The following is a 17,662-nucleotide window of genomic DNA, read 5'->3' on the forward strand; positions in this document are numbered from 1 at the left end:
GGAATGAAACAGTTATACCATTAACTCATGTATGACAGGAGAATGAAACAGTTATACCATTAACTCATGTATGACAGGGGAATGAAACAGTTATACCATTAACTCATGTATGACAGGGGAATGAAACAGTTATACCATTAACTAATGTATGACAGGGGAATGAAACAGTTATACCATTAACTCATGTATGACAGGGGAATGAAACAGTTATACCATTAACTCATGTATGACAGGGGAATGAAACAGTTATACCATTAACTCATGTATGACAGGGGAATGAAACAGTTATACCATTAACTAATGTATGACAGGAGAATGAAACAGTTATACCATTAACTCATGTCTGACAGGGGAATGAAACAGTTATACCATTAACTCATGTATGACAGGGGAATGAAACAGTTATACCATTAACTCATGTCTGACAGGGGAATGAAACAGTTATACCATTAACTCATGTATGACAGGGGAATGAAACAGTTATACCATTAACTCATGTCTGACAGGGGAATGAAACAGTTATACCATTAACTCATGTATGACAGGGGAATGAAACAGTTATACCATTAACTCATGTCTGACAGGGGAATGAAACAGTTATACCATTAACTCATGTATGACAGGGTTGGGGGGGTCAAATTTAATTTGAAATTCCAATTCAATTCTTTAATTCACTTATGAAGTGAATAATCTACATTGTTGAAATTAAAATATAATTCAATCTTTAAATTATAGATTTGGAATATAAATTAGACTTGTTTGGACTGTTTAGGTTTGAATATTAAAAACATTTAATCTTTGGAATTGAAATGCAATATTTGTACATTTCCCAGTTAAAGTAATTAATGAAATGGACTGCAGGATTTGTTTTGAATGATTTCAACTTGTATTTCTATATTTCTAGTATGGCTAGGCTGTCTAAACAGTGAGTGAACAGAGAGGGGATTGAATTTGTGGAATTGTTATGGATAATATTGAATTGGGAATTGAATTCTTGGAATTTTACCTAACACTGAAATTGAGAGAGATTAAATTCATATACTGACCTGGAATTGGAAGGGAATTAAATAACATTTTACAGGACGAGGGAACTGAATTGGTGGAATTAATCCAAACCCTGCTGTATGAGGAACTTGAGTTCATGTTTATTACATTGATGACACTTTTACGGGCTACACAACTTTCTACATGCAGTTTATTTACATTGAAAATGTGAATTGAAATCTTTGGTCTCTAATGACAAAAAAAGAGGCTGGTGAGGATGGAGTGCAGTGTATTTAATTCTGTGCCTTATCCAGGATCGTCTTCTTCTGTTTGTCCTTGAAAACCTCCTTGACCTTGAAGGACTGGTGCAGCAGCTCCAGCTTGGTGGGGTCGGCCTGGAGGTGCACCTCAGAGCCCTTATCATTGGCCTCCCACACAGAGACTGGAGAGGTGGAGGAGACGTGTGTTTACTTCCATACAATCCCTGTCCTATTCTAACTATGAAGAACATTGGCATTAGGATGCCAGCTCTATGGATACAATTTTATGAGCCTAAAACATGGGGAGAAGTTGGGATATTGTTAGTGGAATTCTAAATTCCTATATGTTTTGTAGCCAAAACCAAATTCGCACTCTTTCTATTTCATTAATGAGTTGTAAATTCATTAATTGTGCATGAAGTAGATCGAGACCAGTCTTAAAGTCAGGTAACAGTGTTTATTACAAGAGAGTACTACCACATACACATTTTTCGACAGGTTATAAACTGAAAATGACGTCAGCGTTTTCTAAATGTTCTCTCTTCATAGAGGCCCTATAGTTTCTCGAGCTTTCGCTCCACGCCTGAAGTCAAGGTCAGTCAGTATAAATCAGCATTCTAGACAGTCTGGAGATAGTCCGTTCCTGCCACCTGGAAATGGTACATTCATTTGTACAAGGAACAGACCGTCATTGTTACTAAACTCCTGACTACATTATATAACTAGGCTATGGGAGCAAGAGAGAAAATTCATATAGTACAGTACATTATAGCATTTGGACTAGTCAGTTCTGATTGGAATGTATACATAGTCAGTCATTTCAACCATAATTTCCTCCAACAGATATACCACTAATTCTCCTGGGAGATATTGTGAGAAGAAATTAACAAAGATGGTTAAGTATGAAGATATGTAGAAACTGGTTGTCCAATAGAATTTCCAGATCACACTTGTAGGCGATGTCATGGTGACGTTAGCTAGCTAAGGTCTAACGGTCGTGTCGCACTGAACTGCGCCGTCAAAATAAGGCACTACTTCGATATAAAAAAAGTGTTATTGACGAAAATGAAAACGTGTCCGTTTGTCACTTTCACGAGTTGGGAGTAAAAACATGTTCAGATACTGAAAGGGATACTTTGGGATTTTGGCAAAGAAGCGCTTTATCAGATGAACTTGTGGAAGTTGCGATTGTTAACTAGCGTTGATTGGAAATCTATGGGAACAGCTAGTATGACGCTAGTTAGCATTGGCTCTCAAAAACTCTAGACTCTAGACTTCCTTCATAGTGGACACAGAGACATAAAAATAGTATCCACGTGTTCATCTGACTGGGGAAGTAGATAAAGGGCTTCAATGCCAAAGTCCTGACATATTTTTATTTATTTATTTTACCTTTATTTAAGACATTGTCTCAAACCAAGGTTGTGCCTTTAAAAAGCAAGAAAATGAACAATTAAGGAAGAATCTTACATTTCTCAAACCCTGGTCTGGTCTGCCGAGTATGCTTTCCAAGCGTTCCCGGAAGTCTTGCGATGTTGAGTCTCTGTGTTTAGAAAGTCTGTGACATGAATCAGAAAGAAACCCCAGTTGGGTTGTGGGCAGGAAAGAGAAACTGTGTCTGGGCCATGGTGTCTCCAGAGAACCCCTCACTGACAAATAAACACGATGGAGAAGGACAAACATTTAGGAACACAGGTGATCTTAGTGTCGGCAAAACATTCTCGCTCTCTCTCTCTCACACACACACACACACACACACACACACACACACACACACACACAGTCACAAATACACAGTGAAAGAAAAGATAAGCACTGTCACGTCAGCATTCATGTACAGTGGGGCAAAAAATAATTTAGTCAGCCTCCAATTGTGCAAGTTCTCCCACTTAAAAAGATGAGGCCTGTAATTTATCATAGGTCATTCAACTATGACAGACAAAATGATTTTTTTAAATCCAGAAAATCACATTGTAGGATTTTTTATAAATGTATTTGCAAATTATGGTGGAAAATAAGTATTGTGGGAGAACTTGCACAATTGGTGGCTGAAAAAATACTTTTTTGCCCCACTGTATATAGTGATTTGGAACATGTAAATGACAAAATCATAACGTGGTTTATTTGTTATATATTTATTTATTTATTTAACCTTTATTTAACCAGGAAGGGCTCATAATTCATTAACATTACTGTTACCAGACATAGACTTAATAGCCTTCCAAAACTTTCTTGGGTCATTCAGGTTATCAGACATAAAATATTCAGACTTGGTCTTCCTGAGAAGAAAAGAACACTTGTTTCGTAACTGCCTAAAAATAAGCCAATCAGCATCATGATATGTAATTAGAGATTCATGACATGAAGTTACAGACTGTTAAGGAACAGTAACCTGCTCTTCAGACACCATGTCAGTGTTCTGATAGGGGTTTACTAATGTAGTTTACAGACCATTATTTAAATAGTGCTGAGCGATTAGTACTTGTTGAGGTCGGTTTTAATAATCATGTTTTTTTCCCTTCGATATCTCACATTAAATGCACTATGTATTGTGCGTTGAATGCTGTAACACAGAATAAAACTATTAATACAAGTCCCATGATGGTAGTGACTGCCCATTACTACTATCATTAATTAACCATAGTTTATTTACATCAATAAAATATTTCAGTTGTGTATATAACGTTGGTTTTATTTGATGACTTTATTATTTCATTCCAAAAAAACTATATGGAATTCAAATAGCTAAAGCAATTTTAAACCAAAAATAACCTGTGTTGGTTAGTCGCTCAACAAAATAGTAAAAGGAACCGTAACCTACTCTTTAGTGTTCTGGTAGGGGTTCTCTCTCATGGCTCGTGTCTTGGGGGTCGTAGTAGGCTGAGTCTGGGATATAGATTTCTCAAGTACTACGAGTCACAAAAGCATAAGTTAAATACTTCTTCATCGAAACGTGTCAGAATTACAAATGTCTTCTATGGGTGATGAGCGGGAGAACCGATTGAGATGCCTAATGTAGCATGGCTCACAAAACACCTTCAGTGTGACTGGACTTTAGTCTCTGATACGCAGGTACAGTTGAAGTCGGAAGTTTACATACACTTAGGTTGAGTCATTAAAACTTGTTTTTTAACCACTCCACAAATTTCTTGTTAATGAACTATAGTTTCGGCAAGTCGGTTATGACATCTACTTTGTGCATGGCAAGTAATTTTTCCAACAATTGTTTACAGACAGATTATTTAACTTATAATTCATTGTATTACAATTCCAGTGGGTCAGAAGTTTACATACACTAAGTTGACTGTGCCTTTAAACAGCTTGGAAAATTCCAGAAAATTATGTCATGGCTTTAGAAGCTTCTGATAGGCTAATTGACATAATTTGAGTCAATTGGAGGTGTACCTGTGAATGTATTTCAAGGCCTACCTTAAAACCCAGTGTCTCTTTGCCTGACATTATGCGAAAATCAAAATAAAATCAGCCAAAACCTCAGAAAATAAAATTGTAGACCTCCACAAGTCTGATTCATCCTTGGAAGCAATTTCCAAGCTCCTAAAGGTACCACGTTCATCTGTACAGACAATAGTACGGAGGTATTAACACCATGGGACCGCTCAGGAAGGAGACGCGTTCTATCTCCTAGAGATGAACATACTTTGCTGCGAAAAGTGCAAATCAATCCCAGAACAACAGCAAAGGACCTTGTAAACATGCTGGAGGAAACAGTAAAACGAGTCCTATGTCGACGTAACCTGAAAGGCCGCTCAGCCAGGAAGCAGCCACTGCTCCAAAACCGCCATAAAAAAAGCCAGTCTAAGGTTTGCAACTGCATATGGGGACAAAGATCGTACTTTTTTGAGAAATGTCCTCTGGTCTTATGAAACAAAAATAGAACTGTTTGGCCATAATGACCATTGTTATGTTTGGAAGAAAAAGGGGAAGGCTTGTAGCCGAAGAACACCATCCCAACCATCACTCTACGTTTCACATTCTTAAAATAAAGTGGTGATCCTAACTGACCTAACACAGGGAATTTTTACTAGGATTATTTGTCAGGAATTGTGAAAAACTGACTTTAAATGTATTTAGCTAGGGTGTATGTAAACGTCCAACTGTAACATGTATGACTGGACTCACCATAGTGATGTCTTCTCTGATACGCAGGTGTTCAGAACAAGGCTAAGGGTAGAGAAAGCTTGTTGGACACTAAGAAAGCTTTGTTGTAGAGCATTTAACACAAAATTAGAGGAGGGGGCAGCTGAGTATAAGACTGTGTCATCTGCATATAAATGGATGAGAGAGCTTCCTACTGCCTGAGCTACAGAATATTGTTGATGTAAATTGAGAACAGCACGGGGCCTAGGATTGGGCCTTGGGATACTCCCTTGGTGACAGGCAGTGACTAAGACAGCAGATTTTCTGACTTTAAACACTGCACTCTTTGAGAGAGGTAGTCAGCAAACCAGGCCAAAGACCCCTCAGAGAAACCAATACTCATTAGCTGGCCCACAAGAATGGAATGGTCTACTGTATTAAAAGCTTTGGCCAAGTCAATAAAAATAGAAAAAAAACAATCTAGATTTAACTTCCGCCTGCAGCTTTGATATGTGCTGAGATAAAGACAGTGCACCGTCTTGCCATACTCCCAAGTACGTGTTTGATGTGACTACCTCAAGCTCTAAACCCACATAGCTGGATGAGTCACCTAGCTACCATTAAACGAATACGTGGATTTCATAAAGCGCTACATATCCTTGTAGGGATATGTGGTTGATGGTGGAGCTAGCTGCCTTGAAGTTATTTACAAAGGTTGCGTGTAGGCTGGTTAGTTAACTTTGGCGATGAAGGTATGACGACAAAACTAGACCGTACAACTCACTCTAGATAAAATGCATGTTTTGCTTACCTTGACAAAAATTAGATAAGATACCTGGCTATCGACTTGTGTTTCCAACATGAACGTCCCTATTTCACAAACCAGGAAGTGACGTCATATTAATTTCAACCTCAGGCAGACAGGAAGAGGAAGAGAGAGTCCCAACTCGGCGCAAAATTGGTCTCCATCAAGTGCCGTTTTTTTTCGTTGTTTCGCCCACCATGCAATGATTTTTGTACGGAGGTAGAATTTGGTCCACAACAAAGAAATATGGATTATTTGCTACGTAAGGTTTATTTGATCAAATTTAAGCTTAAGGCTTAAGTTCTTACAAGTGTATTTCTATAAGTAGGCAACGTGACATCCCGGCAACTTTAAGAAAAACCACTTTATATCGGCGTTGTCTGGATGGCTATGCATATTCATGTCATGAGACTCGTAGGATAGCTTCTGTCGCCATTGAATACAGGCGGTTGACGTCAACAACCCTCATCAAATATTCATAAAAAGAGACAGCACGTCGTGTCGCTTTTTGGACAACAACTCCCATTGTTAGGGCAGAGAGACATGTATCTTGTCAGTATATCCACACTCTTTGCATATGACTTCTCCAAACCGTTGCGGTTGCGCTGAGACAGATAGTTGTAGGAAGTGTTCGCCACTGAGTGGAAAGTTTATAATGACACATTTGTCCTTTTAATAATGATTAACTTAATCATTTTAAAATAAGTAAATCAGCAAATATTTTCAGCTGATCTGCTTTTCTTTTTTGAAAAGGGACAGGATAAGTGAGTCATTGAAAAAAATGACAAAAACAAAATGTTCTATTGTGAAACTTTACTTATAATATTTATTATACACAAAGGAGTACAATTCAGTTCATGAGTCTTCTCATATCCCCTGTTTCTTCAGAAAATCTATTTCTGTGTTTCATCTCTCTTAAAAAAAAAAATAATAATAAAAAAAACAGGAGTGGCCAGAGAACCTTTTAAAGTAGACCTGTTGGCAAACATCATCACAAAAAGAAAAAAGGAAAATATATAGGTTTGATACATACAAAACTAGCCAACCAAAACATACATATAGTTAGTTCTCTGCCTGGATGTCAAGTCAAGAGTGAGGCAGACATATTTGTTGACACATTATTAGACAAGCCATGTAAAAATGGTAGTGCTTCTGTTTGGGAATTCAGTACATCATTTTCTCATTTAGTTGATATGTGTTGGACCCAATTGATTGTTTAAAAAGGCTGAATATTCAGGATCGTAAGGCCAATTGTCCAGTGATTCTCATGGTGACATTCTAATTCTAAAACATCAATTCAACCAATTGTAAAATTCATGAAAATGTTCTAATTTCATTTTAAAAAGCATTAGACGAGACTCATGGGAAGGTTTGTTATTTCATGGAATTTAACCATAACCAGCAACCAAACAAACTGGACCCGTGTGTTTGTGCGTTGGAAGTGTGCTGCTACATGTTTGAATGCTGAACATATACAGCAGAACATTACACAAAATGTATGAACTGAAGGTCTCGGAACAACCTTTCTAGAATGTAGAGACGTTTCAGAACGCTTCACAGCTTCATTGTGATGATAAACCATCCTGTTGGAAAAGCTGCCTGATGAATCAACATTAGTTATGACAGAAAACACGAGACATTCTGCTTGGCTCTTCAGTTAATCAACAGAGGTGATAAACCATGTATTTTAGTGATGCAGGCAACCAGCTTTCCAGCGAGACGATGCAGTCTATACTAAGGGGTTTGTGTTCAAATGTTTACAGCACCACAACAGTCATTTCAGAAGTATAAAACTCTACTTTATAAAACTCTAAAACACTGTTCTTTAGGCCATGAGACAATACATGACAAGTATCGCTTGATTCTATAACCGCAGACAAGTGCGTGCACTCAAACATACACCACGTGCACTCAAACATACACCACGTGCACTCAAACATACACCACGTGCACTCAAACATACACCACGTGCACTCAAACATACACCACATGCACTCAAACATACACCACGTGCACTCAAACATACACCACGTGCACTCAAACATACACCACGTGCACTCAAACATACACCACGTGCACTCAAACATACACCACGTGCACTCAAACATACACCACGTGCACTCAAACATACACCACGTGCACTCAAACATACACCACGTGCACTCAAACATACACCACGTGCACTCAAACATACACCACGTGCACTCACAATATAAACTTTCACATCATCTCCCAAACAGACAAGACATTTTCCTGCCAGATGTGATCTTTGAATGACCTATGGGATGGAATCATAGAACTAGAATTTGTTCTAATTCTGTGGATGGAACAGTAACGTGAAGCCATAAAGGGAGGTCAAAACATTGATGTGCGCACAACTAACAGGAGTGATGTTCTGAACTCTTGGAATATTTATGTTTGTCCAGCCATAAACCATCTTAAGATAATGGACAATCTGGGATCTTAATTATGGATTGAGAGTTTATCATCATAATCTTTCGCTGTGGACAAAAAGTGTTTTTCCTTTACAAGAGATGCACTTTAGATTTCACCATTGTGTTGATTTGTAACAAAGGTATATATCCAAACCAGAAGTTGTTTATGCCGTTTTATAAATCAGTGATCATAGAGAGCATATCGTTCATTATTCTTGATATCTGGTCGAGCTCCTAACTCAAAAATCATGTCTCCACCGGCCCCGCCCGTGCGTGCGCCACCGTGGGCGTGTTGATTTTGTCTACTCCAACCAGACGCCATCATGACTTGCAGGTTAAAAATAACAAAACCAACTGTGATCCAATTATATTACATTTGGGGACAGGTGAAAATCCACAGGAAACATTCATGGACGTTGCATAGCTGTTGTTAGCTAGTTTGTCCTGGGGACATGAACAGTGGCTTGTTATTTTACCTTCTCATGCATACGTGTTCCCATTCTGAGGTCCCTTTGGAGAACTTTGACCCAGGTCACACAAAAAAACACTGCGTGTGTATATCTCCATTCTGCCGTATAATCCACAAATTAAAAGGGAAACCTAGTAAGTTATCTTTGAATAATATCTGCAGGTTTCTCATTTCAAGCAAACATGTGGGGTTGTATCTTTATGTAAAAGCAATAAGGAGACGGGAGATTGTGCAACCAAGTTCTACTTCAGAGTTTGGCATCGAAGACATTAGTTGACGCGCGCAAGCAGTGTGGATGAAATGATTGAATTTGTACATTTATTTTTGCAATGGTCACACATGCAACAGATCCGGTATAGTCAGGGTGTGGCTGAGTGAGGCTGCCCATCCTTTTTTGTTTTCCAATTGTAAAGAAAAATGCACTAGTCACTAATAACATATCAACAGATGGACCAGAGGCTGACCAGAGCACATACCAATAACATATCAACAGATGGACCAGAGGCTGACCAGAGCACATACCAATAACATATCAACAGATGGACCAGAGCACATACTAATAACATATCAACAGATGGACCAGAGGCTGACCAGAGCACATACCAATAACATATCAACAGATGGACCAGAGGCTGACCAGAGCACATACCAATAACATATCAACAGATGGACCAGAGACTGACCAGAGCACATACCAATAACATATCAACAGATGGACCAGAGGCTGACCAGAGCAGTCCTCCCAGCCCCTTAGCACCAGTTTATATCCCACACTGTGCTATGCTATGCTATGCTGGGCATAGGAAGGCAATGCAGTGTGAACACAGAGGCAGCTTCGTATTTCGCTTGGCACCACCAGGACAATCTCTCTCTCTGTCTCTCATTGTCAGTCCATCAGAATGTCACTAGAGAGATGAGAGCTGGAGAAAAAGTATTTTCGTAAGAGATGGATAGATGGAAGAAGGAATGGAAGACAAGGGGGAGGGATGTAAAACAGAGTTCATTTCTCTTCATCTTCCACCCCCCCCCACTCCTCCTCCTGTCCCTCTACCCCCCCCTCATCGTCTGGCTCCTCCTCCATGTAGTCCCCCCAGGTGTCATACACATCTCCCCCTTCCTCCTCTCCTACTCTGCCCTCATACTGCTCATCTTCCTCCTCAACTACCTCCATCACCTCTCCTTCCTCCTCTTCTTCATCCTCCTCTGCATCCTCTTCTAATCCACCCACCTGTCCGTCTTCCAGCTCTCCATCCTCCTCCTCCTCCTCTTTCACGTCCTTGTAGGAGGAGGGGGGAGAAGGAAGGGAGAAGTGCAGTATTTGACTATCAGACATGTAGGGACTGCTAGGGGGTCCGTAGGAGGAGGTATTGGAGTTCTGGGAGGTGTTGAGGAACAAGCTCCCTGTAGGGGGCAGTAGCGAGTCCTGGGTCAGGTCTGGGGCAACTGTGGAGGGGATAGAACCAGCAGTGGTGGAACCAGGCCTGGGTGGGACCTGACCCTGAGGGTGGGTGAGGTGGGGGAGAGGCATGCCCCCAGGAGGTACGTACTCCCTGATCTCCCCTGGTTCCAGAGGCTCGGGTCCACAGGGGTCGTGATCGTTGCAGGCGAGCCGCCCGTCTATCTTAGAGATGAAGAGCAAGCCCTCACGATGCTGCGTGCAGAAGGAGCTGGGACACATCTCACAGAAGGAGGCTGCCTCATGACCACAGACGTCACACTGGTGCCAGGGGCACTCCCAACGGCCTTAGAATACAGACACAGAATCACTGCAACAATAGAGCTCAACACAAGCATTTCACTACACTCGCTTTAACATCTGCAAACCATGTGTATGTGACAAATACAGTTGATTTGACGTTCCTGAACCACAGATTCTTACAGTCCTTCAGGAAACTCCAGATTTGACGATTGAAAAAAAAAAGCTAAAACTACTAATATGACTTGTTTCCTTCTCCCATGTACTAAATCAACTACAAATAGACAACACAATAAGCCGAGGGTTTCATATTTAATGATATTGAATTGTGTTTGGTTGTCAAAGCAACCAAACATGACCATTTAAAGGAGATGTATCTTCTGCTTGTATAATTCCATCTGTGCCACCGACTGAGTCAGGCTTTAATTCCTGTTGTTCTACAAATTAATAATTGATTTGTTGAATTCACATCTCCATCTCAACCAAAAAAAAAATGAAAGTTGAAAGAATTAAGGCCAGACAGATGGAACTATCCAAGCAGAAGAGAGACATTCTCCTTCAAAAACGTTGATATTTGGTTGTGTTGACAACTCAACTCATTTCAATATCACTTTTAAAATACAATGAATAGCCTATTAACTTCTCAACAAGTTAACAGATGCTATGTTGGATTCATGACTCCAACTCAATCATGAATGGGATTAAACCAGCGGCTCAGATAAAACCTTCCAAAATGTAGATATATGTCCTTTAAATGTTGATATTTGGTTGCATTGTCAACCAAACACAATTCAATATTAGTTAAAAGACATGCTCCAGTGCTTTGGCGACCAGTAAAAATTTATTTTGAAAACCTTACGCTTTGAGCTGGATGTGTCAATGTGTAGTTTATACATGCATAATCTATTAGCAAAATTACTGTTTTACCTGAATTAGCCACGAAATCCCTAGTTTGAATGTGATTTTTTTTCTGAAATCATTCCCTACATTTACCCTGACGTGGACCAGCACCCGAGCAATTTGAGTTTCAGCCAATTAGCTCCAGCCCCTCACCATTTGAGTGACAGCTAGCAAGACGCACACACAGTAAAGCGAGAGAGCAATGACATGCTGCACTTTCATAAACTACTGACTACAAAGTATACAAAAGCACCAGAGAATATCTTACAAACTAATATAAAATTCTACCTTCAAAAAGAGTAAAACATGTACGGCCACATTGAGAATACTGTAACTCCATATTTATTATGTAAATCATATAAAGCTGGTTGTGCTCTGAGATGGTTGAACGCATATAGTGATAAACACATTGGAAATTCAACTACATTTTGGCTGTATTTTTGAGTGGGTGAATATAGGTTTTAATCTAATTGATCAACGTCTCAAACTAATATGACGTAATTATCCACATTGAAATTACGTGGAGTGCCCAAGTGGGAAGTTACACCCCCCCCCCCCTGTCCCCAATCCCTTGTTGATGAGTTCTAATAACACAAAAATCTACAGACGACAACCTCTTAGGCAAGTCCCATACAAAAATCACACGCAATATAACAGCCATTTTGTGTCAAAGAGCTTCCATGGGGAGGTGGTTTCTCGCCCCTTCACTCACCTGCAGGTCTCTTGGCCAGGTTGAGACAGTCTGCATGGTAGACCTTTGGACATCCTGTCTTCTTACAGGACACAATCTGTCCTCCGTCCCCACAGCTGAAACACCCGTCCTCCCTCTCCTTCGTCACCTCCTGCTGAGGCTTCCTCTTCACCAGAACCTTCTTCTTGCCCTCCTTTAGTTCCCTTCCTTCCCGTGCTTTAGATGGCTGGTTCTGGGAGACAAGACACACGCGTCATTACTTTAGACTGCTATATTCACCAGTCTACCTTTAGACTGCTATATTCACCAGTCTGCTATATTCACCAGTCTACCTTTAGACTGCTATATTCACCAGTCTACATTTAGACTGCTATATTCACCAGTCTACCTTTAGACTACTATATACACCAGTCCGCTATATTCCCCCAGTCTGCTATATTCCCCCAGTCTGCTATATTCCCCCAGTCTGCTATATTCCCCCAGTCTGCTATATTCCCCCAGTCTGCTATATTCCCCAGTCTGCTATATTCCCCCAGTCTGCTATATTCCCCCAGTCTGCTATATTCCCCCAGTCTGCTATATTCCCCAGTCTGCTATATTCCCCCAGTCTGCTATATTCCCCCAGTCTGCTATATTCCCCAGTCTGCTATATTCCCCCAGTCTGCTATATTCACTAGTCTGCTATATTCACCAGTCTGCCTATAGTCTGCTATATTCCCCAGTCTGCTATATTCACCAGTCTGCCTATAGACTGCTATATTTCCCCAGTCTGCTATATTCCCAAGTCTGCTATATTCCCCCAGTCTGCTATATTTCACCAGTTCCGCTATATTCCCCAGTCTGCTATATTCCCCCAGTCTGCTATATTCCCCAGTCTGCTATATTTCACCAGTTCCGCTATATTCCCCCAGTCTGCTATATTCCCCCAGTCTGCTATATTCCCCAGTCTGCTATATTCCCCCAGTCTGCCTATAGACTGCTATATTTCACCAGTCCGCTATATCTCACCAGTCCGCTATATTTCACCAGTCTGCTATATTCCCCCAGTCTGCTATATTCCCCCAGTCTGCTATATTCCCCCAGTCTGTTATATTCCCCCAGTCTGCTATATTCACCAGTCTGCCTATAGACTGCTATATTTCACCAGTCCGCTATATTTCACCAGTCCGCTATATTTCACCAGTCTGCTATATTTCACCAGTCTGCTATATTTCACCAGTCTGCTATATTTCACCAGTCTGCTATATTTCACCAGTCCGCTATATTTCACCAGTCCGCTATATTTCCCCCAGTCCGCTATATTTCACCAGTCCGCTATATTTCACCAGTCCGCTATATTTCACCAGTCTGCTATATTTCCCCCAGTCCGCTATATTTCCCCCAGTCCGCTATATTTCCCCAGTCCGCTATATTCTCCCAGTCTGCTATATTCCCTCAGTCTGCTATATTCCCCCAGTCTGCTATATTCCCCCAGTCTGCTATATTCCCCCAGTCTGCTATATTCCCCCAGTCTGCTATATTCCCCAGTCTGCCTATAGTCTGCTATATTCCCCAGTCTGCTATATTCCCCCAGTCTGCTATATTCCCCCAGTCTGCTATATTCCCCCAGTCTGCTATATTCCCCAGTCTGCCTATAGACTGCTATATTCCCCAGTCTGCTATATTTCCCCAGTCTGCTATATTCCCCAGTCTGCTATATTCCCCCAGTCTGCTATATTCCCCCAGTCTGCTATATTCCCCAGTCTGCATATAGACTGCTATATTTTTCCCCAGTCTGCTATATTAACCAGTCTGCCTATAGACTGCTATATTTCACCAGTCTGCTATATTCCCCAGTCTGCTATATTCCCCCAGTATGCTATATTCCCCCAGTATGCTATATTCCCCCAGTCTGCTATATTCCCCCAGTCTGCTATATTCCCCCAGTCTGCTATATTCCCCCAGTCTGCTATATTCCCCCAGTCTGCTATATTCCCCAGTCTGCTATATTCCCCCAGTCTGCTATATTCCCCAGTCTGCTATATTCCCCCAGTCTGCTATATTCCCCCAGTCTGCTATATTCCCCCAGTCTGTTATATTCCCCAGTCTGCTATATTCACCAGTCTGCCTATAGACTGCTATATTTCACCAGTCCGCTATATTTCACCAGTCCGCTATATTTCACCAGTCTGCTATATTTCACCAGTCTGCTATATTTCACCAGTCTGCTATATTTCACCAGTCCGCTATATTTCACCAGTCCGCTATATTTCACCAGTCTGCTATATTTTCACCAGTCTGCTATATTTTCACCAGTTGCTATATTATCTCAGTCTGCTATATTCCCCCAGTCTGCTATATTCCCCCAGTCTGCTATATTCCCCCAGTCTGCTATATTCCCCCAGTCTGCTATATTCCCCCAGTCTGCTATATTCCCCAGTCTGCCTATAGTCTGCTATATTCCCCAGTCTGCTATATTCCCCAGTCTGCCTATAGTCTGCTATATTCCCCAGTCTGCTATATTCCCCAGTCTGCTATATTCCCCCAGTCTGCATATAGACTGCTATATTCCCCAGTCTGCTATATTAACCAGTCTGCCTATAGACTGCTATATTTCACCAGTCTACTATATTCCCCAGTCTGCTATATTCCCCAGTTTGCATATAGACTGCTATATTTTTCCCCAGTCTGCTATATTCCCCAGTCTGCCTATAGACTGCTATATTCCCCAGTCTGCTATATTCCCCAGTCTGCTATATTCCCCAGTCTGCTATATTCCCCAGTCTGCTATATTCCCCCAGTATGCTATATTCCCCCAGTATGCTATATTCCCCCAGTCTGCTATATTCCCCCAGTCTGCTATATTCCCCCAGTCTGCTATATTCCCCCAGTCTGCTATATTCCCCCAGTCTGCTATATTCCCCCAGTCTGCCTATAGACTGCTATATTCCCCAGTCTGCTATATTCCCCAGTCTGCTATATTCCCCAGTCTGCCTATAGACTGCTATATTTCCCCAGTCTGCTATATCTCCCAGTCTGCTATATTCACCAGTCTGCCTATAGACTGCTATATTTCCCCAGTCTGCTATATTTCACCAGTCTGCTATATTTCACCAGTCTGCCTATAGACTGCTATATTCACCAGTCAGCCTACAGACTGCTATATTCACCAGTCTGCTATATTCACCTGTCTGCCTATAGACTGCTATATTCACCAGTCTGCCTATAGACTGCTATATTTACCAGTCTGCTATATTCACCAGTCTGCCTATAGACTGCTATATTCACCAGTCTGCTATATTCACCAGTCTGCTATATTCACCAGTCTGCCTATAGACTGCTATATTCACCAGTCTGCCTATAGACTGCTATATTCACCAGTCTGCCTATAGACTGCTATATTCACCAGTCTGCTATATTCACCAGTCTGCTATATTCACCAGTCTGCTATATTCACCAGTCTGCTATATTCACCAGTCTGCCTATAGACTGCTATATTTCCCCAGTCTGCTATATCTCCCAGTCTGCTATATTCACCAGTCTGCCTATAGACTGCTATATTTCCCCAGTCTGCTATATTTCACCAGTCTGCTATATTTCACCAGTCTGCCTATAGACTGCTATATTCACCAGTCTGCCTATAGACTGCTATATTCACCAGTCTGCTATATTCACCAGTCTGCCTATAGACTGCTATATTCACCAGTCTGCCTATAGACTGCTATATTTACCAGTCTGCTATATTCACCAGTCTGCTATATTCACCAGTCTGCCTATAGACTGCTATATTCACCAGTCTGCTATATTCACCAGTCTGCTATATTCACCAGTCTGCCTATAGACTGCTATATTCACCAGTCTGCCTATAGACTGCTATATTCACCAGTCTGCCTATAGACTGCTATATTCACCAGTCTGCCTATAGACTGCTATATTCACCAGTCTGCTATATTCACCAGTCTGCTATATTCACCAGTCTGCTATATTCACCAGTCTGCTATATTCACCAGTCTGCTATATTCACCAGTCTGCTATATTCACCAGTCTGCCTATAGACTGCTATATTCACCAGTCTGCTATATTCACCAGTCTGCTATATTCACCAGTCTGCTATATTCACCAGTCTGCTATATTCACCAGTCTGCCTATAGACTGCTATATTCACCAGTCTGCTATATTCACCAGTCTGCTATATTCACCAGTCTGCTATATTCACCAGTCTGCCTATAGACTGCTATATTCACCAGTCTGCTATATTCACCAGTCCGCTATATTCACCAGTCTGCTATATTCACCAGTCTGCTATATTCACCAGTCTGCCTATAGACTGCTATATTCACCAGTCTGCTATATTCACCAGTCTGCTATAGACTGCTATATTCACCAGTCTGCCTATAGACTGCTATATTCACCAGTCTGCTATATTCACCAGTCTGCTATATTCACCAGTCTGCTATATTCACCAGTCTGCTATATTCACCAGTCTGCTATATTCACCAGTCTGCCTATAGACTGCTATATTCACCAGTCTGCCTATAGACTGCTATATTCACCAGTCTGCTATATTCACCAGTCTGCTATATTCACCAGTCTGCCTATAGACTGCTATATTCACCAGTCTGCTATATTCACCAGTCTGCTATATTCACCAGTCTGCCTATAGACTGCTATATTCACCAGTCTGCTATATTCACCAGTCTGCTATATTCACCAGTCTGCTATATTCACCAGTCTGCCTGTCCTTTTTAACAGTATAACTCATCATCACACAGTAAACAACTAAAAGCACTTACTGTAGATAAATCCAAATGTTTCAAACGTCTCCGAGCCTTACCTTTGGTCGGACCCCCAGGAACCCAGAGCAGTTGGGCGCTCCACATTTACACACCGTCTTCCCGTTACCAAGACACTCCAGGTTGTAGTTGAAGGTCAACTCCACACCTGCACACAAATAAAGATACCTGTACAGAACCTGACAGTGTATCTTTACACATTACAAAGATACTTTTGGTCACAAGCCCTAGTGCCTGAGGAATGGAAATGGAACCGGGCTCCAGGAGTTAGTAACAGAAATGGAACCAGGCCCCAGGAGTTAGTAACAGAAATGGAACCAGGCTCCATGAGTTAGTAACAGAAATGGAACCGGGCCCCAGGAGTTAGTAACAGAAATGGAACCGGGCCCCAGGAGTTAGTAACAGAAATGGAACCGGGCCCCAGGAGTTAGTAACAGAAATGGAACCGGGCCCCAGGAGTTAGTAACAGAAATGGAACCGGGCCCCAGGAGTTAGTAACAGAAATGGAACCGGGCCCCAGGAGTTAGTAACAGAAATGGAACCGGGCCCCAG

At 41.3% G+C, this 17,662-nt stretch overlaps 1 protein-coding gene and 1 long non-coding RNA gene across 5 annotated transcripts in view; both read right to left on the reverse strand.

Moving 5' to 3' along the window:
- Positions 1-816: 816 nt before the first annotated feature.
- On the reverse strand, positions 817-6,207 carry LOC127906102 (uncharacterized). 4 transcript variants are annotated; one of them, XR_008087112.1, is made up of 4 exons: positions 5,385-6,207; positions 4,066-4,153; positions 2,715-2,802; positions 817-1,426 (listed from the first exon to the last, which is right to left on the reverse strand). It is a non-coding gene; the product is annotated as an uncharacterized LOC127906102 (long non-coding RNA). The 4 variants fall into 4 exon arrangements; XR_008087113.1 differs by having other exon boundaries at positions 2,715-2,893; XR_008087110.1 differs by lacking the exon at positions 5,385-6,207 and having other exon boundaries at positions 4,066-4,798.
- Positions 6,208-6,945: 738 nt separating this feature from the next.
- The window catches only part of nsd1a (nuclear receptor binding SET domain protein 1a), a 44,778-nt gene continuing 34,061 nt past the window's right edge, over positions 6,946-17,662 (reverse strand). The window contains exons 18-20 of the mRNA XM_052487547.1: positions 17,152-17,258; positions 12,360-12,570; positions 6,946-10,794 (exon numbers count right to left, since the gene is read on the reverse strand). Coding sequence (XP_052343507.1) covers positions 10,052-10,794; positions 12,360-12,570; positions 17,152-17,258 — 1,061 coding nt within the window. The 3' untranslated portion in view covers positions 6,946-10,051. The remainder of the gene's footprint in view (positions 10,795-12,359; positions 12,571-17,151; positions 17,259-17,662) is intronic.

Source organism: Oncorhynchus keta, chromosome 30 (assembly GCF_023373465.1).
Source record: "Oncorhynchus keta strain PuntledgeMale-10-30-2019 chromosome 30, Oket_V2, whole genome shotgun sequence".
Lineage (NCBI taxonomy): Eukaryota > Metazoa > Chordata > Actinopteri > Salmoniformes > Salmonidae > Oncorhynchus > Oncorhynchus keta.